This window comes from Oreochromis niloticus, linkage group LG14, assembly GCF_001858045.2.
Source record: "Oreochromis niloticus isolate F11D_XX linkage group LG14, O_niloticus_UMD_NMBU, whole genome shotgun sequence".
Lineage (NCBI taxonomy): Eukaryota > Metazoa > Chordata > Actinopteri > Cichliformes > Cichlidae > Oreochromis > Oreochromis niloticus.
In genome coordinates, this window is record NC_031979.2 from 17725855 (window position 1) to 17749748 (window position 23894).

The following is a 23894-nucleotide window of genomic DNA, read 5'->3' on the forward strand; positions in this document are numbered from 1 at the left end:
ATGGATACAAAGAAAAGGGACAAACAGCTCTCAATGATTTGCGCCCGAGTGAGTGGAAATCAGGGATTAAGTTTGAGTTGAAAAGATAATACGTTAAAATGTCTTAATGATATTTATTGATATGTATGATAAAGGATGTTAAGTATTATACACTGCAAAAAATCATCATATAACCCAGTAGTCTGTGGATGGCAATTTTAAGGCTAAAGTTTGGTGTTTTGGCAGCGACCTGTAGGGTACCCACCTGACTGATACTTAAACTCTGAAGATCACCCTTTAAATTTACCTTAAAGAGAAAGGAGTCCTAAGCTGATTTTTTTTCCTTTTCCAGGCTGAAAACCTGTTTGTTTCTTCTCCTAACACTAGAACCACCAACTTGGTCATTTTGACCCTGATTTTAAAATAATCTTAACTCCTTTAACACTGTTAAAAACCTTGTAACTCTGTTAAAATCAAACTCTACCAGCTCATATTTCGTGACTTTTACTAAATCTGACTTACTAACCAAATTCTGAATTTTGGGGTGTGTGGAATCAGAAGAAAAAAAGTTATGACAGATTTTACCAAGAACCACCGCGGACGTCATTTTGACCTCATAGAAATGAATCTAAAACCACTACTGCGGGATGCGGCGTTTCCAAGCAACACGATTGTTTACACATATTCATGCTGACATGAAGGCTGCTATAACATTAGTCAAAGCTAGCTGGATGTGATTGATTAAAAATAAATAGGGGACTGTAGTTGGAGTTCCGACAGGGTCAAACTGACCCCTCCAGTTCTAGTGTAAAATAAAACCCATCACCTCATATTACATGACTTTTTTCTAAAATGGTCTTTGTAAAACCACTGATAATGTTTTTGACTCCATAAAAAATCAATGTAAAATGCCGTGCTCAAGAAAAAATAAGAATTGTTTACACATTTGGATATAAGGTCTGCTATATCATGAGCTAGAGCTAGCTTGTTAGAATTAATAGATACATATATTGGGGACTGCAGTTAGATAAAGATGAATAATTACTGCGGGGCTGAATGGGTTGTAGATGGCATATTGAGCAGGTGCAGAGTGTGTGACTGGATACACGGGGAACTGTGCACATTTCTGGCTGTGCAGAGCAGCAGGGGAGCTGTAGTTGAATTGAGCAGAGAGTCCAGGGTGTGCAGAACTAATATGAACTAATAATAAAGGAAATCTGAAGCAGGGCAGCCCAATGGACATGTGTCAGGCCTGAGGAGCAGAAGTGAGGAGGGCTGCAGACTAAAGCAGAGCAGTGGGAACAGTGGGTGAGAGAGAGACCTCAGGTCTGGTGATCAGGAGGCAGATGTGGATGATAAACTTTTTCTGTTCTGCTTTTACAATAATTTTTTTCATTTATATTTTGTTGTAGCCAACTGTGAGATCAATTTTAAAAAATAGGCAGTGAGCTGTTCAACCTGTCTCACAGTGAACTTGTTGTTTTTTATGCCTTCTGCACAATTAATCAAATTTTAATCTCCATCATGATTTTGGCTTGCCACAATAAAAGGAACGTGACTGAGTGATACTGAAAATGTGTGCTCCGCCAATTGAACACAAAGCCAATCAAGCACTCCCTAAATCACCATGCCGATCACATCTTCTCTGTGTAGCTTTAGGTTTCCTGGACTAGCCTGGCCAAGTAAAACTACATTAAGAGACAGACTTAAAGCAAAACTCTAACATCTGGCAAAGCAGAGGGCAAAAAGCTTGTCCCTGAAAGTGGATCATCACCAGTTGTTTGGAAATACTTTGTGATGTTAACCATGAACCATGCACTGCAAAGGCAACTTATTCAACCATCTAAAAAAACACGCCATAAAAAGTATAATCAGTGAAGGACAAGAAAAACAATGCGGTGGTTGTTGCTAAGGTGAATCATCGAACATCAACTCACACATCCGTAAATGTGAGTCCGTACAGCCCATCGGTGTATGCTTGCAGCTCACAAAGATGCAGTTAAATCACCAACACAATCACATACTGTTTGTTCAAAGATATGTGTCCACTAAACACGGAGAGTAACGATCACTTCAGGGAAATGGCCAACATGCCCCTAATGCACTTTTTCTAAAGCAGCAGAAACCAGCGCTGTACGCAAAACATCACAAGAAAAATGTGGAGGGATCTCACAGCTGTGGAGTGCTTTGCTACAGTGTTAGTCACATCCATCACGAGTGAAACACTTTATATTTTATTTCTACTAGAAGCACTCAGGTCAGGTGAATAAACATGTTATTTGCCAGCAAAGATTTTTTAATTAACAGGCGTGCGGCACGATGTAAAGGTGAATGGATTGCCTGTGGATTCGATTTTCAATGAGGTTTTTGTGTAATTCTTTTAAACACGTTATCTAAAATTGATTTTAAACTCTTCTACAATAAATGAATTATTAGGATGTGTTAGGTTTTGTGTTTTTTGTTGTACCCTTTGTTTATCAGTGGATTCTAAAATGCATTTCACCTTTACAATCTCTAAATAAAACACCAATTTCTGTACAAGAAGGGCCCAGCTGCGATGTCCAGGACATTACTGAGAACCTTTTATGACCTTTTATCACACAGGCTCCTCTGGGGTGGCAGCAAAGAGAGAAGGAGGAAATGGCTTTGTAGACAGGTAAAGAGGGCCACCTCTGTCCTGGCCAGTCTCCTAAACTGAGGAGGTGGGTGAGAGGAGGATCTCAGCCAAGCTAATTTCCATTATGGACAACACTTCTCACCTCCTGCATGAGACTGTGGTGGCCCTATCATAAGTACTTCATTCCAGTCAGATGGTACAATACATGCTTTCTAAAATATACATGTATCATTTTAACTGCACTTTATGCACATAAAAAATCTCTGTGTATGTATGTTACTGCATGTATGAGTTTATCTGTGCACTGCTCTTCTTATATATTTTTCTATTTTTATTTTTCTAATATATCTCTAATTTGCTTTTTTGACCTTTGTGCTGCTATGTAGGATTAATAAAGTCTAAGTGTATGTTAAATCTTACTTATATTTAAAAAACTAGATGAAAAAGAATAACTTCTTCAATACATGGCTTCTTTGTCATTGCTGCTACTGTTGTACTTCTACTGTTAAGATGGGATTTTAATGAGTGAGTCATGGGACTGGCTTTGATTTGCTTTTGGGTCACTCTTACAAGTGGCTTTTTCTGAAAACTGCCTCATTGTTCAGCACTGGAGAACAGCACTTTTAAGTTGTAAACAACTTGAATGAGTAGCATTAAATCAGCAGCGAAAAATGTTATTTCCGGTCTTCATGCTCCTCCTGATTTGCATACAAACAATTTCCACGCTTTTCCAAACTAAAATCAAGACAAGCCAGTGTTTCGGGCGTTTAAAGACACATTACTTGTTTTTAAGTCCCTTAGAGAATCTTATTTTGACTGTGACAATCTCCCACATTACTTATGCATTACATAGAAGGATAATGTATTAATCTGAATTAAATACTCAAGCTGATTTGCCGTGGGTTTTTAACATCCGTAAATCCAAACAGGATACAGCTTTAGTCTTGTTTCTATAAGATAATCTCTCCATAGCACTAAGTTAACATCTCTACATTCTCCTCGCCTTCTGCCAGTCCACTTAGCATGCTCCCATCCTCTGCAGTGATGTGCTCCTGTTTAACACCTTGGCTAAGCTCGCTGAATAATGCAGTGGGGGGAACAACTCGCTGAATCAGCACTGAGGACAGGTCAGCGGAGACACTGTGGTTGAACGACTCTGGCAGCCTCGACACATGAATGCAGAGGCAGCCCGCATAAGCAGACGCACAGGCGCATGACATATTCACATAAACACAGAAATCGACTTAGGGAGATGGGGCTCAAATGCATAATCAATGCAGATTAACGCATGTTTCATAGTCAACACATTCCCACCACTTCACCAATACATCGTGGCATACTAACTACACATATTAGAGCCCAATTTATGTCAGTAACTTCAATTATATTTGCCTCCTTTATTAAATCCAATTCAAATAAACACAAAAGTGCAGCATTACTAAAGACAAAAACATTTTTATAACTTTTAGATTTACTTTACAAGAACATAGAAGTGTAGCAGGTTTTTTTCTCCGACATCTAAGCTGAATACAGATTGTGGCTTATGCATAACATGAATAAATCCTTTTCTGGCCACAGTGTTGTACATGCTGTGTGGCGCACATACACAAATACAGTGCGGCACCAAGTGAAGGACGGAGAGGGAATCACAGCATGGTGTCTGACATCTTTTCCCATCTTGCTAAATAAGGAAGATGAAGCAAAAATTTCCTTGTAATTATGTTAAAAGTAAGACTGATAGGAGGACATGGAGGGAAGAACTACAATGTTGGAGGGGGGGATGACTGAGTGAGACACAAGAGGCATCTGTGCCTGCAAGCTGGAGAGAAAGTGAGAGGAGAAAGCAGGTAGGTGAGGAGAGTCAGCTCAAGTTGTAACAACAGATTTTAAGGAGGTTCTGAGGGAGGGGCGGGACAGGGAGAAGGGAAGGATGAGGGATGAGAGGGGCTCGTCCCGACGTAGCCTCTAACTCCTTGATGCAGAGCATTTATGAAGCCCTCATCAGCAATATCGTCCCCATATGAGAGTGTGTCTTGATACAGAGTGTTATTTCCCATTTTCATTATATTCCATTGTACTCACTTTGTTTGATGAGGTACCTTTACAAATAACATTGTGAACTGTTGGTTACTGGTCCTTTAAGGCAAATAGAAGGTAAACAGCTCAAAACTGTTTCTTAAGATAAAATCCATCATACAAATACAAATGGTAAATATTAGGACTGGTCTATTATAGACCTCTTAAGCTGTCTGTCTGCATGGATTTGTATGTCCTGTGACTCGGCATTCATCACAAGTCAGTGTGTCTCTGCATTAAGAGTTGATGTGTGTGCGCTTGTGAGAATATAAAAGTGTGTGTTTGTAAGGCTTGTTAGAGTAGCAGTTGGCTCCTGCTGACAGCTACTGCAGTCTGAACAGCAGGGCTGACGAGGACAATCAATTAGCCCTGATTTGCCCACATACATACACACACTCACAGTGATAGCTGCATAACGATGCGCACTGATCTAAACACACCTTATACAGTACTGTATTATAAACAACATTATATACAACATGATCGACATCTAATGAATTTCATTTGCAAAAAAAGCATATTTATCTTGAAATTCCGTCACCGTTCCAAAAAAACTCTTCTACTTTATGGAACAAGAAATGAGGGGAAATTGTGCTGGGCTGTGGCACTATCTGCCCGTGTGTGTCTGTGTGTGTATGTGTGTTTGTTATGCCCCAGCTGGGGTAGTGCGAGTTTATTAAAAATCAGACTTGATCCCTCTAAGGGCGGCTTGGATGCTGTTTGCTCGATGTATGCTTGTGTGTGTGTTTGCTCTGAGCGCTGTGTGTGATCCTGAGCAGATGCTGATGTTTTGACAGCCATCCTGCTCTCAGTCTGTCCGCCTCACATCAGCTTGTGTGTGTCTGCAAATGTGCATTCGTGTTTGTCGTAGAAAGCATGCGGCAAGCACAAGCCGTACGTGTGTGCACGTGTGTGTGTGGTCTTAGTGCAGGGTTAAACAGTGGTCTCACTGTCAGTGAGTATCTGACCTTCTATCTACCACTGGGATCACTTATCCTTCTGCAGGCTCCACAGTAGCACACAGCACCATCCTCCTGTCATTTCTTTCTTTGTTTCTCCTTCTTTCCTTTTCTTTTTAAACTTAATCTTTCTGCCACTCTTTCTCATTTCCCTCTTTGATAGCCCTCTAACAATGCCATCTCCCTTTACTCCTATCCAGGTCCCCTATCCCCATTTCTCTGCGTTAATAATTCCCTGCTTCTCTCCCTCAACTCTTGCGGCTCCCTTCTCTTCGCTCTCTGCTGCTCAGATACCAACATTCAGAGAGTTAATGATGAAATGAAAACAGAAGAGGAAAAGCTAATGAAGAAGAGGGAAGACAGGGGTAGAGGGTAGAGGGTAGGAGACAGTGTGAGGAATGCTGAGATACACAAACTGAGAATCAGAGCAGAGTGAATATGGGGCAGAAACGCTGACAGTAGGGGAAGGAAGGATAAAAGTGTTTGACAGAGGAGGAAAAAAGGAATCTTTTTCATTTGTGTCAGCGCGCCATTGTCAGAGTAACAAAGACATAGCTCTCACAGTGCACTGGAGGATTTGTCAAACACACTTTCCCTTTCGCACACTCAAACACACACATATATAAAAAGCACGAAACATAAATACACAGGGTGTTTATCTCTTTCCTTCAGCAGGGACGAATCTCCTGGGGTGAGAGCAGCTCCTGCTCTCATCTTTCTGCAGTGTCACTTCTGACATTTGTCATGTTCTCCCCCTCATTCAAGTCCTGGTTACGAGAGAATGAATGGTATCATACCATTTTTCAGGATCTGAACCCTGCACTTTAAAGTTTCAGCAGTCATTGAAAACATCTGAAAGACTTTATACCTTTGTGTAGTTTGAGAAAATAATCTAAGCACCATTTACCTGCACCAGTGTGTTTCACCTCGGTTTCACCCTCAAACGCGACCCATAAGCAATCCTTCACACGCGATTAATGACGGGAAGGCTAAATTCTGCATCATTTTTGCACAGCACCCTTTATGAATCCTTTTTGCTGCCCACTGTTTGTCTTTGGCAAACTGGATTGTAAAGATTTGTATGAACACAAGTCTGAAAAAAGGTAACTTGGTAAGTTGACACAGATTGTCTTAAGAATACAGGATATGTTGAGTTGATTATTGGTCTCAAGGCGCTGAGCTCATTAAACCACTGCAGGATGCTTCGGGGTCAGCACAGCAGATATTGAGGAGTGATGGGAATAATTTTTCCCCAAGGATAACCCAGCCCTTAAGAGAAATAGGTGGATAAATTGTAGCAAATAGGCTTTACAAAGCTTTAGGATAGTAACACATTATTTTTGTACTGTTGCCACCACAGTGGGTTTTACATCAAACAACCAAGATGTGATTGAAACACAGATTTTCAGCTTTAATTTACTGGGTTTATCAAAAAGGTATTGCATTAGCTGTTTAGTAATTGCAGCCATTTATATACAAAGATTTTTCCAGTTCTGAGAAGTAAACTGACCGACTGACCGACAAGTAGTTGGACGGCCAGGTGAGTCCTGCTCTTTCACTATTTCATCACAACCTAAGAAGATAGAAGATCTGGAGTTCATTCCAAATGTTGAACTTGTAGCGTTTAGCTTTTTTTTGCTGAAATTCTAAATATGAGGTCCAGAGGCATGTCAGTGCAACAATTAGTCCTTTATTAGGCCTAAAAACCAAAAATAAACCTATCAGATTAAAAAAAGAAAAGAAATAGTGTACTGCCCAGCTGAATATAAATACAGCAAGGTGCAAACCACTGGTTACACTCAACAACAAGAAGGTCTTTCCATGAAAACAAGATAAAGTTATGAGAACAGAAAAGTATTATGAAGAAAATGAAACACCTCCTGATTCAAAACCATAAAACGTTAGCAAGCTAATTGATAACCATCCTATCATTTCAGTGTGTGTGTGTCAAATATGTTAACATTTTTAAAGTCTGTCACTAAAGTCTGTCAATAAATAAATTGAATGTGAATGTTGTGCAATTCTACTGATATTGGTACTGACTATTACATTTCTGCTACTGTGAAATCTCTAATGGATAGTATGCACTACAGTACAATTTATGTACTTCATGAAACCATTCTACATAACTCACCATTTTAAGGCTGTGTTCACTTTCTTAGTTATAGTACAATAGCTTTAGTCTTTGATTTGGAAATAACTCAGCAGTTTTTAAGATGCATTCTCATGAAGTTAATCATTTATGCATTCATGCTAAAAACGTACACTTTATAGTACCTAAAATAGAATCATTAAACCCTACAGAGCCATAAGGGGAGAGGTCTGAGATAGCAAGGTCAAAGTTTGCTTCACAGCAGCTCAGCAGGAAATCGTTTTCACTCGTTTTCAGGTATTTTTGTGCCAAACTGAGGATGTTGTCATCTTTTGGTTTTATGCATCTTTGTTCCCTGCAGCGTGATATAGATCAACAGCTTTCCAACTCAAGTCCAAATGACTGCCAAATAGCTGCAAGACAGACTCTTTTAATTTCACTCTCAATCCCCTCGGAGAGCATGTTTCAAAGTACCACCTTGCACCAAGGGACATCGATGTAATTAACACACCTGCTGCAAGTACAACTACAGTGGCGTTGTTAATTAGAGTTCATTTGTTTGTGTAAATAGGAAGTAGAAGCTGTTCTGACAGGTCGTGGAAGTCAGGCGCCTTAAGTAGGCGTTTTATGTTTTTATTTATTCATTTTACTGCGTTTAATACTTTGTTCCACGCGTTACTTTATCACTCTGTAAGCTTTGAACATGTAGACTTCATTTTTCCTCATGTTATAGACTACATTTGAGATTAAATGCTGTTTTACAGGTGAGTAGTTTTAGGGAAAATGAAGGGATATAAATCTAGATCAATAAATAAAACTTTTAGAGCCCAGTAGGTGTTATTGGACTCGTACCTACACAGATGCAGTCCTCCTCTCTTGTATCTTTAACACACTCATACAAACAGATGAGAAGTTTTCTCATGCATTTACTGTTGACTCACATTAGCTTTGTTTGTGAAGGACTGGGGCAGACTCAACGCCATGAGAGCAGCTCACTATCCAACTAATCTACTACCTTCAAAGTACACACTCCCATTTCTTCACACTATGTTTTCTCCCTATTAATATTCTTCATTCTTATTCATCTGCGTTTCTCTGAGGTTGAGGGGGTGCTGCGAATCTTTGTTCACACTCCCTCCCTCCTCTCTCTCCAAATTTTTGTCTCCTCCTATCCTCTTCTTATCCCTCAATCTCTTGTTTATCTCACATTCACTGCTTATTCAGCACAACCCTCTCCCACTCATACTTCTCCTTTTTGATGCCATGCACTCTATATCACTCTTTTCACACCTCTACAGTCTCTCTCCATATCCATCACTCGGTTTCTGTTGTCTGAAGTTATCCCTCTTACTTTCACAAGCTCTCTCTTTCATCTGCTTGTCAGCTGTTTTTGTAACACACTGGCAGAATACAGCATCTCTCGCCACCCTTTTTTGAGCCTTTCCTCTTTGTTTTACCCCAGTCAACCTCTTACCTCCTATACAGTTATACATTTCTACTTGTTTAGCTTCCCTCCTTCCTTGTTTAGCTACCTTCACTTTATCTTATTCAACCTTCATTATCTTCTCTGTCTTTTTAATTTAATCTGTTCTTCTGTTTCACCCAAAAGTCCAACTGCTTTCTGTTTCTGTGCACCTTCCACCTCCGTGCTCTTTCCCTCCTCTGTTATTTGCACCCTGCTATTTGGCAGTCCGATGGCTCAGCTGCCAAGACTGACACTCTACAAGGACTAAACATCTGTCTCCCTTTCTCTCTACCTCGCTCTCTAGCACGCTCTCTAATTCTCCTCTACCGAGTCCCCAACTCAGCTCATTTTCAAAAGTGCATTGCTGGCTTGTAAATTCAGTTATTACAGCTAAGGAAGACAATGCACATCAACAGAGATAAATGATTCTGCACAACTCATAACAAGCGTGCATTAACAAGTGCCATAGTTGCCAGTTATGGGAAGCTTAAGTAATCAAAGACTATACACAGTATAGACTAGAAAGTATTACAAAATTTTCTACCACGGTACTTTTGAATTATCCCACTTTTGGCATGATTGCACATTAGAGTTTATGTTTTCAGCTCACTTTGGCTGGAGAAACAGTAAATATGTCAACTGTTGTCCCTCATACATATATCACCCATCTTATGGGGGGATAAGACAAGGAAAACTCTTTAGTGTAATACAGTCAAATGCATCACAATGTATATATATAAATGGAACTGTTGTTACTCAAAATAGTAATCTATTACACATTAATTGTTACTTTTCATAATAGTAATGCAGAATGTTACTTGATTTTTAATTTGTTACACTACCCGTTACATTACGTTATTCTCGTTACCTCGTAAAATGACTTGAAATGCACTGACACATAATTTTATGGTTTGTTTTTTTTTTTCTATCTGCCCCACATGTAGATAACTGAAGCACGTTTGTAAAGCAAGTAATAACATAGTTGTAACTTTAATGTAACTACTAAATTTAGTACAGTAATGCATTGTAATGTGTTACACCCAACACTGCCAAATGATAATAATGTAAATTATATATATTCATTATTTTGGTAATTCCCATGCATCTAGCACTCTCCCTTAAACCATCCAGAGCATTTTTTACTAGTAAGAACACAACTTATCTTCCTTTGTGTGCAACCTTTGAGAAAATGTTTGCAACTGTGTACAGGGGTTTCCCAAAGACTGTAATATGTTTATGTGCAAGAAAGATAAAGATAAATGTGATCGTGTTTTTCTAAATTGTTACAGTATAATCACATTTCTGTAAGACGATATGGTCACGGTTAATTTTCCTTTAAATCATGAATTTACAGTTCTTGGATTCTCACATCGCTGTGGTTAATGGGGCGCATCAGATCCTGTCATTGCCTCTTTTCTTTCTGTAAACTCCTGTAAACTTTGGATAATATTGGGGAATTCATTGTTCTTGTTTAGAAATTAGTATTTTAGGGAAGAGGTGAAAGGAAAAAAACATTTTTTGCATCTTGCATCATGTAAGTTTTAATCAAATACTGAGATATCAGATAATCTGCTGATGTTTGGCACTGTTCTTGATCTTGGCCCCCTCCCTCGTCAGAAATAGCTTATCTTTCCCTTCTCTATCAGTTCTGCTTACCTTCATCTTCTCTGTCCATTTGGCTTCCAATTGGTTTCACTATATATCTTTGGAAGCTGACAAGGCAGAAAAGTAGAGGGACAGGTCTTTTAACTTGGCATATCTCTCTCTACACACCTTTTCCCCGTTCTCCTCCTCTGTGCCCCCTAAGCTTCCTTTAAAACTACCACTTCTCTCCCACCGCCCTCGCTTCCTCCTACTAAAATATGAGCACCATATCATACAGGGCTCCACACCTAGACCCACTCAATTTCCAAGCCATCATTTCACCCTTTGCCTCTCTCTCCCTCTCTCTCTCTCTCGCTACACAAACAGCACACACTCCTCTCCCACTACACTGTCCAAGTGGTCGCCGCCCTATTTTTTTTTCTATGCAGGGGAGGAAAAGACCGTCTGCCAAACATTTAGAGGTGGGGTAACTTTGGCTCATGCAAAGTGTGTGGCAAAGCATGCATGTGTGTGTGTGTGTGTGTGTGTATGTGCACAATGAAAAGTGTTTATTGGGGGATTCCCTTGAAAGGGAGATCCTGTAATTGTGTTTGATTCAACCTGGGTGGGCGGGTGGGGAGTAGCTTCATGTTGGGTGTCCTAAATGTGACTCATGAATTCCAAATAACCTCAGTCATAATCCTCCCTGCTGTCACCCCTGTGTTTAATATAGTCCTAGCAAAACATTTGGAACCCATTTACATCCTGTCATTATTCAGTTCAACCAGGCTTGTATGATATCACAAGTCGGTGTGACCAGGTTCATGGCATTAGGCACAACAAAGCCTATTGTACAACAAGATATCATACTGGCTTCCTCTCCAGAAACATTATTGATGAACTGCTTCACAGAGTGATAATGTGATATAACACAGAAAACAGAATCCCTGTATTTTGGTTCCATCATTATCCTTATGAAGCATATGTCTAAATTCAACAAGGGAAATCATCCACATCTCTATCTTCATCTTCACTACCACCAGCATCTACACTCCTGTCCTACTTCCTATCCTATTCCTTATCTGAGTCTAATTGCCAAATAGCTTTTTTAGACATGATTTTGATTTGAGAAGATTTTAATGTAAAGTTCCACATTAGCTAGTAAATGAACACTAGAGAGGATATATTTTCACAGGTGATGCTTAAGAAGGTCAAGTATGTACAAACTTTGCATCTCAACTTTTAAGGCAACACGAGTAAAAAGAAGCCGAAAGTGGTCTAGGAAATGGAAAATGGAATACACAGTTCCATAAGAATGTGAACATTTGGAAAAGCTCCAAGACATCTACCAACGGATACAGAGGTGAAATTGTTTAGTCAAACATGAATCTCTACTTTGAACTATTCTTCACAGGGTTTCCACGAGTGTATTACAAGTCCAGCGCTGCACCAATCCACAAGACTGTTTTGATGGGGGTGTGATTGTGCCTCTGTGTGTCTGTGCTGTGTGTCCCTGGCCACACTGATCACTCAGACACACCGAGGGCCCGCAGGACATCACAGTTCCTGATAATGCAAACATATTTTTGTCAGGACATTATCCATACCAATATCTATCTGAATTGCTGTGCAGCTTGTGGCTCTTTTCTTTTTTCTCATAATCTGTGCCCTTTTTTCAGTATACAAAGGTAAATAAAGGTCTATCAGGTGCATCCACAGTCTCTGATAGAATACATTTGACTAAATGTGTTATCCTTGTGCAGGTGTCTCTGTTTTGTCTTAGTATGCCGGTGTGCCTGTCTGTGACACTGTTTGTCGCATTGTATTTGCCCACAGAGCCAAAGGGGTGAAATAGCTTTTGATTAAAAACAGCTGAAACAGATGGGTGAAGGCTGAGGGATAGAGACAGACATGACAAAGAGAGAGATTGAAAGAGGAGGATCTGCAGAGATGAAGTGATATGTAGCGAGGCACAGACTGATAAGACGGCACTGAGTGGACGGCAAAGATAAGAATTATTGGAAGAAAGAGCAGAAGGATTCAGAAGGATACTCCACGACTCTTCATAAAAAAATATTCTCATCAATACAAGATGTGTAACTTCTAATCTCTGTCTGGCAAAGTGACCAGTTGCACTCCATGACTAAATGACGGTTTTATAACAAAAACACAGAAACTTGTATGTCTAACCTGTTGTTAGTAGAGAGCTGATTATCATTGAGACTAACTGCAACTATGGTTACTCTCTATTTTTCATACTCCAAGTATAACTCTGTATGTGGTGCATGTGAGCATTCGTGCTAATGGCTCAAGCATAGTTGTGCTTTGGCCCTACACAGAGCCTACGCACAACTTTGCAAATTATCCACATGTTACAACTGTTTAGTGTCACCAGGGGGCAGTGTTACAAACAACCAATCTGTGGGCAACTCACACTTCTGTTGTTGTTAGTCTTTCAATTGGCTGCATATATAACATACAAAGTGACTGTTAAAAACAAGGAAAAGTGTCCATCATAGCCTCTGCCTGTGCTTTCCAGGCCCCTTTTGTCTCCTTTGAGGATTACACGCAAGCATCTGCAAAAGGGACAAGAGTGTACAAATGCAGTATAATACAAGCCCCCTGAATATGTAATATGCTATCATATTAAGCTTCTAAGTGTGTGTATTAGTTTTGCGTAACTTTAATCCTGAAGCAAACAGTTCAAAAGAAGATATCAGTGCTCTTATATCGCTAGAGAACTTCACTTTACCGCATTCTCTCAAAGTCACATATTGTCTGCCTTAGACCTCAGTATGCTAAGTAGCTAAACACACCTGTGTAAATTTAGATTAGCCCGGCTGCACCAATAAAATTTAATATTACAAGGTGAAATCTTAATATAATATATATGGAATAAATAACTTAAAATTACCATTCTGACATTTTCATTACAGCTGATGTCAGCAGTTTTATTTTACACGGAAAATAAATTTTAGGCTATGATATGAGGAGTCTCACAAGGATTGTTGATGGTGTGTTAGATTAATATTTCACCAAATATCCCTCTCATTTTTTCTGTTTTTCCACATATACACAACATATGTATACACACACACACACACACACACTAACGCCATGTACACATGATTTAGGCGAGCTGCTGAAGTTAAAATCAAAATGGGGAGGAAAAGTGCCTTTGGGATGTGGTGGAACAGGAGAGTATCATCACGGATGTGCAGCCAACAAATCGTGTGATGCTGTCACGTCAACATTGACTAAAATCTCTGATGGATGTTTCCAACACATTGTTGAATCTATGCCATTCTATGGTGTGCAATTCTATGTGATGTAGAATGGGCTTTTGCATGCATCTACTGCATTCTCAATACCTAAGGATATCATTTCTCTGAGATGAATACTGAGTTCACTCTGAGAGTATTAAGTTATACCTCTGTTAAAAACCAGTGCAGAGCACCTTCAGAGTCACCTTTACCATCAGTTGCTCAATATTTCGCTGTATTATTAGTCCTGCATATTAACAAGTTGTTGTAAATTGTTATTATAATAATAAATATCTTGAGCAATATGAGAGCAGTTCACAGAATATAAGCAGTATGGGAAATAGTTGAACATCTGTGATATTTTGTGATGTTTTCGATGGTAGTGGCCTAGCATGTGTATATGTTTGTGCTTGTGTATTAGTTTTTATCGTATTTGGGTCATCTGGTCTTTTCAGTGGAGATGACAAATTGCTCTGAGCAGAAAGGCCAAATAGTGTTTACTTTGTTGTATGTGTTTACATGTGTGTTTTTGTGTTTCCTTCTCTGCAAAAAGACGCCGTCTCCCTGGCTTACCCCCCCATCTCCACACCACCCAAACCCCTTTAAAGCACACGTAGACTCACTTCAATAGCAGGCAAAAAGAATGAGAAAAATGCTGAACAAACACGGGAGGAAAAAGAAAAACCTTGGGGGGAATTCCTTGAAATGAGCTAAGACATTCTGTCAGAACATTTGCACACAAATACACACATATGAGCACATTCGCAGTGGTTAATGGATGAAAGAAAGCTGTGGAGGCCCTATCAGCTTTAGGTTGGAAACAACTCTAATCAGCTACAGTCAATCAAATAACAGAACTAAACTCTCATATTCCACATAAGCTGGCTGTTTTGGCAAAAACTAGACACAAACACACAAGTAAAGATAACTTCGTAGCAGTGTATTATTTTAAGACTCTGCAATGGATTAAAGAGCTGATGAATCTAAGCATCTTGCAATCAGGCTGACTGAACAGCAGCTTCGGTTCCACATGACTTGACTACACTTTGATCTTATCAGTCTGATTTGGTATTATTAGAAAATATAGATGGTTTGACAACTGTGTCAAGGGGCTCTCTTATCAAATGGCTGACCTCATCTCATTGCGTGTGAGTGTGTAAAAAAAGTTAGACTGATAAGACACTGTTGTTTTAGTGACAAAGGAGTTTGGATTACAATACATGGGAAACAGTGCGACTCCAGTATAACAGCTTTTTTTAAATGTTAGAGTAAAACCAGTTTGTGGGAGAAAAAAACAATTTAGCAGTTTATGAATAATCTTGCATGCATGTGTTGTATGTGTTGACTTGTGGGAATGATTTTTAAGCTTCAAACTTTTTATCCTGACTTTGTTCATTTAATAGTTGCAACAATACAAAGCTGTTGCAAAAGGTAAATAGGGAACTCTAAAGCAGCACTGGATTTGCTTGATTAACCTATTTTAAAGCGGATATAAGTGAGGTGTCTCAAAAGTTGAGATAGAAAAGAAAAATCTTTCGTTGTAAACAATTTTCATGACATGCTGGTGGCATAATTTCTGTGTTTTAAACTTGAGGTATTGCAGCAAACCTCCCTGGACAAGGATTAAAGCTCAAAAGTTCCCCAAGACCATTCAATGGTTAGCTATGTTACTGTCAAAGAATTTCAAGAAGGACAAGAGCATAGATAACAGTATAATGTACAATGGTGTCTAGAGTTCGACTGATAACTCTAAATTAGAACCGTCTTTAAGACTGATACTGATACCAGTCATTTGTGACTTAAAAATCCAATATATTGGATGATGTTGTTTTACTTTTCAACAGATGTAAAGGATTTCCCTAACATTTTGTATGTGAATTTATTCATATGTTCTTACAGAGATAATATGACAGTGCATTTTAAAAATAATCTTGTTTTAATGTCGCCACAAGGCTCTACCTAACTCATATCAGCTCGTTCTTGTGTTTGTGGTGTTTCAACAAATACGCTGACACTGATAGTACGTTTGAAGGGTGTTTCTCCTGTTTCTTTTTTTTTTTTATTTTCATTTATCAGCTGTTATAAATGCTTGTTAGAAAACAACTGTAAATATATTATTAGAGGTCATGAAGGTCAAAGATTATTATTAAATACTGACTTTGGTATCAGAGTGTCTGGAATACTAAAAGAGTAGAACAACTGTGTTTACAATTGCAGTCTGAGACAGACTTCAATAACATGAAACATGAAAACAATAGCAACAATAGCAACCACCAAGGGAGATTTTCTACAGAGCTATGATACAGAGCTGAAAAAAGAAAAACAAAAGTTGGAACACGTATTAAAAACTCAGATTTCAACAGTATTGTGAAAACCTACTCTAGTGTTAACACTGCCTTCTTCTGATCTTTGCAGCTAATACCGTTTCTTTTCCTATTCTGTGAGGGAACAAACACTTTTCATCCTGCTGCTATTTTGAACCTCGCCCAAACAGATCTGATGCAGCTGCTGTCTTTTTAAAGCACCAACTTTTAATCTGTACCATTTCTTCCGTCACTCACCGCTTTTCTATTCCATCTGCTTGTCTTCATAACGCTGCTACAGCACTGCAATGGCTATTGTGATGTTCGCAGTAAATAAATGCATTTATCTAACGGGGTACAATGAAACGTCCTTCGGGTGGATCCTACACTCTTGGATTAAAATGATAAAACTCAGATACTGACTGATTTGTTGACAAGTTTGGTTGAGATGATTCAAATGACAAATGATGAAAAAAAAAACTAATAATAATAAGTTTAAGATGTATCTAAGATGTGTTTTGTTGTGTCAGACTTCCATTCATGGCTGAGCTCCCCATGCAACCTTGTGTTTTCTACACCCACACAGGAGAGAGTTTGGTCAAACAGGCCTCAGGGGCAGCTATCCAGGTCAGAACCTAATACAGAGGTATTTTCATGCTTTCCAGCCAAAAGCAACGCTGCAGCTGTTTGGGTGTGCGCGCGTGTGCGAACTCAGCGCTACTTCACCATGACTTTGCCCTCAGGCACGAGCGCAAAGTAAGCATGGCACACATCCAGAAACTTATACAGCCACGAGACTCGGAGAATCTGAAGACCTCATCTTAAATTATTTAGAGATGCATGATAATTATGCTACAAAGGTTTTTAACACCCAGTGGGACGAAGTGATGCCAGTTCTTTATTTTATTTTCAAAATCAGGAAAAAAAAATGGACCAGTTTGTTATTCAACGAAATTTTGCTCTTCCTGTTTCTCCACCGCTTATTTTTAGATCACTTAACTTTCACCACCGAGTCAGTCGTTTGCACACACATCCACGTACACACTGTGCACCACAAAACATGTTATTACAGCTACATCGATATTAAAGCTAAAGAAGGGTTAAAAAAAAAAAAGTGATCTCACCGTCTCTTCTGTTGTTGCCCCTCATCACTTTGGCCGTAGAGACCTGAGCCCTCACGACCCCTGTTAAAGTTCCCAAAATTAGAACCGTCCACATGTGGAAAAACACCGGTCCTCTCATGGTGCTGAGAATGATGCTAGGTTAAAAAAAACGACAGCGGTAAAAATGAGTAAATGTCCTCTTCACCTTCTAGTGGCTTAAGCGAAAAATGATGTACTTCAAAAGTTATCTAAAGCTTTCCATTAACGTTTCCAAGCTTTGAGTAGCTCTCTCCTTTACCCCTAAATTGGAATCACTTGTTGATTCCAACGCTTGAAGTCTGGCGCACTCTGTGTCCCGTCTTGCTCCAAAGTGCCAAAAAATATGGAAGTCTTTGCTTTCTTTAAAAAGTTATGCGCGCACAGTCGTACCAAGTGCAAAACTCTGAAACAGCTCAGCGCAGGTGGAGGGTAATATAGCCACGCTCACGGTCAGACTGGAGACTGTAGGCGCCGGACTTCTTATCTCTGTGGAACAACTAAAAAAAAAATCTATTCTGCCACTGAGAAATATCCCGCATAGTTTTCCAGTTTCTAATGCATCTGCACTATGAAAGTTGGGGCGTCAAACTTTGCCAAATGAGCGGCGCGTGCGCACCGTCTGTGAGCGTCCAGCTTACTGTGGGTGTGCGGGTGAGATGCTTGGGTGTAAGGTTATACAGGATAATTTAAAAAAAGAAAAAGAAAGAAAGAAAGACTTTCCAAAGAAACGTCGATAAAATGTATTTAAAGTTTTCTTCCTATCTATTCTTTCTATTTATATATCTTTTGCATTGTGATTATTGTAATTAAGTACTTGATTGTTAAAACACACTTTGCAAAATGGAATGAGGAAATGAGCAAACGCGAAAGTGGATTTTTTTTTTAGGAAATCCAGAGGAAATGGGGGGTGTCACCAGTTACATGAAAGGAAACGTGTCATGAACTTGTCCAGGACTTACTGGGAAATTTACTTGCCTCAGGTCTTAATTGTTGAATCATGCTGACGAAATATGAGATACAAGTAAATCCAGGTGATGAGATCTATTACACAAGTTTTAACTAAACAGTCACAGCAAATGACAGCATTGTGCAATGGGCGCTTAATCATCTGGGTAAGGAAAGTCGGACCTTCACATCTGGATGTTGTGTTTTTCAGTGTGAGAAACGTTTCATCACTTGGCAGTGACAACATCACTTTGCCTGAGCAACGTTAGTGTCATATATTTTCTGTAATTCAAAATGAGGTGTTGGAACCCATCTAAGATAACACAGCACATGTGATAAATCTGGAAATGAACTGTTTGGAATCACTCCCTAACAGTGATCTAACCACCACCGTAAAATATCACATGTGTGTTTCTGACTTGACTAATTCCCACTCACTGTTGTTTTTATCACTTTTTCCCTGGTCACACAAATACTGTTAGTGTCTTGTTTGCTTTCATTTCTTTTGCCCCATGTTCATGTGCATAGTCACAAAAAATCATCAGAGTTATTTAGACTTTATAAGATGAACTTGCCAACTTCAGGTTTCTGCTAAGTCAGCAGAAAGCCTACCCATTACTGAGCAATTGGCTAATGACTAATGCAGCACCTCTAAAACTTGGAACCACTTAGGGAATTATATAGGTTATTAATAGGGAGAGAAATTTAATTAAAATTAAAAGCTATTAGACTACCCCGCTGAGCTTCAAAGGCATATGCACCACGGGAGTGAATTTGTAAGTACTGTATACGTGGAGATCGGTGGTTTTCATACACCATGTGTATGGACACGCACACATGCACACACACACATGAAATCTTCTTATGGTATTAAAACTTTAACCTGCCAAGAATTTAATAACCGGGTAGCAATATTTGGATCTTAAATGAACATAAGTTGCTCATATGTAAAAACATAGACAGCTGAGGCCAACTAGCCATGCTGACACAACTGAATTACCATGAATTTTAAAATAATGATAATCTGTGTCATTAGTTTCTATCTAGACTACAAACATACATTAAAATGCAGTTACAGTAGCAGGTATTGTCTTTTCATTTGTATGTTTCATGCCTGTGTTAAGTGTCAGCCTAAGTAAACTTGTGTTTTGTTTTGTTTTTTGCTAAAGCAACCGCACATTGCATGGATGTGCTGTAGAACTAATGTCTCTTGTGTGTCTTTGTTTATGGGTGCAGTGGGCTATCCTCTTAATCTGTTGATTTAATCTTAAGCACTGACAGGCCTGTTGAAACTTTGGAGGCTACTTTGAGCAAAGCTCTGCATAGTTCTGAGCCTGGTGAAGCAACATTTCGGTCTTAAAGTCTGAATATTCCAAACAATGGTTTTAGCTCAAGGGTGATCTTGATGGTCCACAGTGTATGTTGATTTCACCCTTGGTTTACCAGGATGTCCTTAGCACCTTCATGCTAATCTCACCTTGTACCTAATCAAGTGGTAGCAAAATAAAACTGGGCTCAGGAATGAATGACTTATGAATGAATGATTATAACCCAGTGAATGCCACTGTTTTGTTACTGGTCCAAGAGAGGTGATCCACTATTAGCCTTCTGAAATTTTTAGATATATTTAGGAATACTATAGTTAGTAATATTTGCATGTTAGAGTCTCTATTTTTAAGTTTATCATTTAAAACATTTCTCTCTTATTAATTTTCTGTTAAATAAATATTTTCAAAAACAAAATCACATGCGAACCAAAATATTTTTAAGGGTAGACTTCTCCCACAGTTCCTCTGTAGATTAAGGCTGCACTTCTGTCTCTTCATGTAATCCCAGATTGACTTGGCTTGATGTATATAATGGGGTCATGCGGGTGCTAAATGTCTGTTGCAGTTCTTTGTGAATGTGGGTAGATGATTGTGATTGCTGTCAGAATGGAGGAACTGCACAGATCGATGCATCGGGAGGAATATAAGGTTCATCATCTTGTCCAAGGGCACTTCAGCATGTGGGCTGGGGGAGTTGGGGAGTTATGTCTGTGTATCAGCTGTGTGGTGTGCTCTAATGCTACACTCACTGTGGTGTAATGACGATGCTGTTTTCAACTATCCATCTCTGGTAATCCTGCACAGTCATACCAAGAAAGTAGTCAAATGGGGAAACTCTGTAACTACAATCCACTTCTTTCTCTTTCAGACACACACCCACAGTTTCTGGTTTGGGCCAATTAGGCTAGGGTTTCTGAGAATTGGTGTGGTCTTCATAATATAACCATGAATGCTTGTTTTTGTGACTCTGCATGCATGTGTATATAAGAGAGAGGTTAAGAAAGAATGCAAGTCTTTATGTGTTTGCTGTCTGACTAGACTCATACTCATATAAATAACAGACTTCCTTAGCTTAGTGTTTAGGGTCAACTCCTGGTTTATCATGATATAACATAAAAAGTGAAAGAAGGGATGGAATGGAAATTCAAAAAAGGATGAAAAGGGCAAAAAGAAAACAAAGAAGCCATAAAAAGTAGTCCAAAGAGAGTCTGTGTTACATCTGAGAATGATCACCAATAGTAATGAGGTCAGAGGTGATCCAAATGAGGTCAGACGGTGCTTTTTTACAAGGCGAAAAAATAGAGAGTAACTTGAACTGAAGTTTGCTCAGTTCAGATAGGTTTTTAGGTTTTGCATGTATTCATCATTAAGTCTCGAAATGTGGCAGTCTTCATGATTTCATCAAGACCGGACACACAAAAAGGTGTATCTGTTCTCACTCTGGGCTGTATTTTCCTGAAAGGAGTCCAGAGACAATCAAATGAAGGAAAGAAACTTAGAAACTGTCTCTATTAGTGGCTGAGTGCCTCCATGAAACTATTGCCATCTTTGTTGATTGCAATTGCATCTTTTTAGGTGCTTGTATTAATGCATGATTCTCTTACGTTTAAGTTGCATTCAAGCTTGCATAAACAGTCAAAGCTTTGTTACAAAGCTTAAAAGTGACTAAAAACTGGTGATTAAAACTTCAAGTCTGCGTGTTAAAATGTTCAAATTAACAAACCTAAACTAACTATTTGCCTCAAAATGTCAAAATCTCTTCAGACACATTGCGTCGGATTAATAGCCAGAGGTCAAAGGGAAATAGGGCGAAGAGGATTGTTATCTTTAGCTTTTCTCTGCTTTGTTCTGTCTCCCTGTCTCATCCTCTGTTTACCTCCTCATCCTTCCATCTTTTGACTTAGTATCAGATGAAGGGGGATTATGTTTTAGCAGATGGAGATGTGCCCAGTGTTTTAGTGTGTGTGTGTGTGTGCTAGCATGAGGGCAACTTGGGTATGTGTGTACAGATCCCCCTGGGAGCCATGACATGAAAACTGAAGTAACCTTTACTCATTAACTTGTACAAGTCAAACTGTAAAAAGTGAAGCTAGTTATAGGTTGGACAGTCCAGGTGAAACAACAACAACAGCACTTTGCAGAAACAGTATTTTGAGCTAGCTGAAACAATCAACCTGCTTTAACAGAATTAAGTTTACATTTGTATGAGTGTGAAATACAGTGTGCATACAGAAGTGGATAATGTTGAAAAACTGCTTGTAGATGTTTCTTTATTTTTCTGTAATGCATGCTTTCTTATAAGTGTCATAAAATTAACCAGTCATGACCAAAGCCATCAGAACTTTGCCAAAGCCTGGCAAAAAGCCTGGGGTTAGTATTTGACACTGAAATAATCAATTCTAGGATAAAGTATCAAAAAAAGTGAAAAAAAAATCTTCAAATCAATGTGGGAGTACCTATCAGTGGTGAATGGTCCCTCATCAGAATAAAGCAACATATTGTCGTCTTCTGTTCTTTTATTTCCTGGACATAATAAATGTGCCTGTTCAGCTCAGAGTGGCAGATTCCTCCAGGTTCCCACAGTAGCCTGTCTTTCTTGGCTGCCCTCTGAGAATCCCTTAATGAGCTCAACATCTCTCGGTGTGTGCATGAACACACAAGTGTGTGCTTACCCACGTAGCTGTGTGTGAGTGTCGCAATGTGAGCAATGAGGCATGCACTTCCTGGTTTCTTGTGCTGTGCTTGCACTGTATGGGTGTGTAGGCGAGAAGAGAGAGGAGTGCATGTCCATGGAGTGTGTGGATGTGAATTCCTAATTGAGTGCTGCATGTGGGGGTGTTTTCTCACAAACATGTGTGGAAGATATTGTTTTCTATTTCCAGGTTTCGGCAATTAGTGAGTCCATAACTGTAGTGTGAGTTATGGCATCCTGTGTCCAGCGCAAAGAGGTTGACCATCGTGTGTAACAGCAGCTTGGTCACATGCACACACACAGACAAATCACCTTTTATTTTGACAACAAAAAGAATGGATCATTACGGTTTGATTTTGCCACCACTGATATGAAGAGTTAATTAGTAAAAAACGTTTGCTGTAATCAAAACATAAAATATGTTCTACCTTTTGCACTGTAGTTTCATTATAGAAGACTGAAAAAAAATGAACATTCAGATTTGGAACAAACCATGGGCAGCCATAAAGTACCAACAGTGACCCAGCACATGAAGTTGCTTTGTCTGTCTTTCCCTATAGTTTAATATTACCTGTTTATGATCACTGATGCCAATATTTGGTTATACGTTTAAAACACTGTTCATGCATAACCACTGATCACAGCTTTTGAGAATGCATGAAGCCAGCTGTGCTATCTAGCCACCTAAATGGAAATATGATCACTCCAAGCCTTGCTGATTGTTTGATAACTGCAATGTCCTGTACTACACTCATACATGCCTGAATTCAGTGAACAGCTAAAGGCATCACTGCTAAAAGGCATGAAACTTCTCAGGGGAATCTTGAAGCAGTCTCTGTGGGAATCTTGGCATACGTCACTGACTTACAGGACTGTATCATAGACTAGGAGGGTAATGTCTCAGAATATGAAGGCTGGAATTGTTAATGCAATCATTAATGCCTACAGACAAAAAGTAATCTCTCTAGGTGCCAGTAAGGTTAAAGAGGAAAGCTAGCATAAGTGGTGATCAGGCCATAATGCATAAATTGAAGAGACTGAACCACTAGTCCAACTTGTGCAACTCACAATATCCGTCTTGCACTAAATTAATCTGTTAAGACAACTTCCTAGAAGTTGCTAATTTATGCTTAAGTGTTGGGTGTGGATAAAAAAAAACATGGATCATCCAGCTCTGGTTTATGAGCCTCCAAGGAATTCCTACTGCTTATCCACAAAAGGCAGAGGTCTTCAGTGTTGTTATCGTTTTTTTCTTTGTCCAACTGTGCAAAGATTTTGCAAAACCTACACATTAACAACCCGTTTTCTTTGACCTTCTAAGATTGGGTATTGATTGTGTATCGAACTCTGCAAAGTTTGCTTTCTCCGTGCCCTTCAGAATACCTTTATTTGTACTTCAGCCCTTGCAACAATAAATGGATAAGCAGTGATTTGATGGATGTGTTCAAA

The 23894-nt window shown here is 39.2% G+C and overlaps 1 protein-coding gene across 2 annotated transcripts in view; it reads right to left on the reverse strand.

The window, feature by feature from the left end:
• The window catches only part of pdgfd (platelet derived growth factor d), a 51569-nt gene extending 33461 nt beyond the window's left edge, over positions 1 to 18108 (reverse strand). The window contains exons 1-2 of one of the 2 annotated variants that reach the window (XM_013269387.3): positions 17740 to 18108; positions 17463 to 17596 (exon numbers count right to left, since the gene is read on the reverse strand). In XM_013269387.3, the coding sequence (XP_013124841.1) occupies positions 17463 to 17580 (118 nt within the window). In that variant the 5' untranslated portion in view covers positions 17581 to 17596; positions 17740 to 18108. Of the gene's footprint in view, positions 1 to 17462 lie in introns of both variants that reach the window. The other variant, XM_005474649.4, reaches the window with a different exon arrangement.
• Positions 18109 to 23894: the final 5786 nt, after the last annotated feature.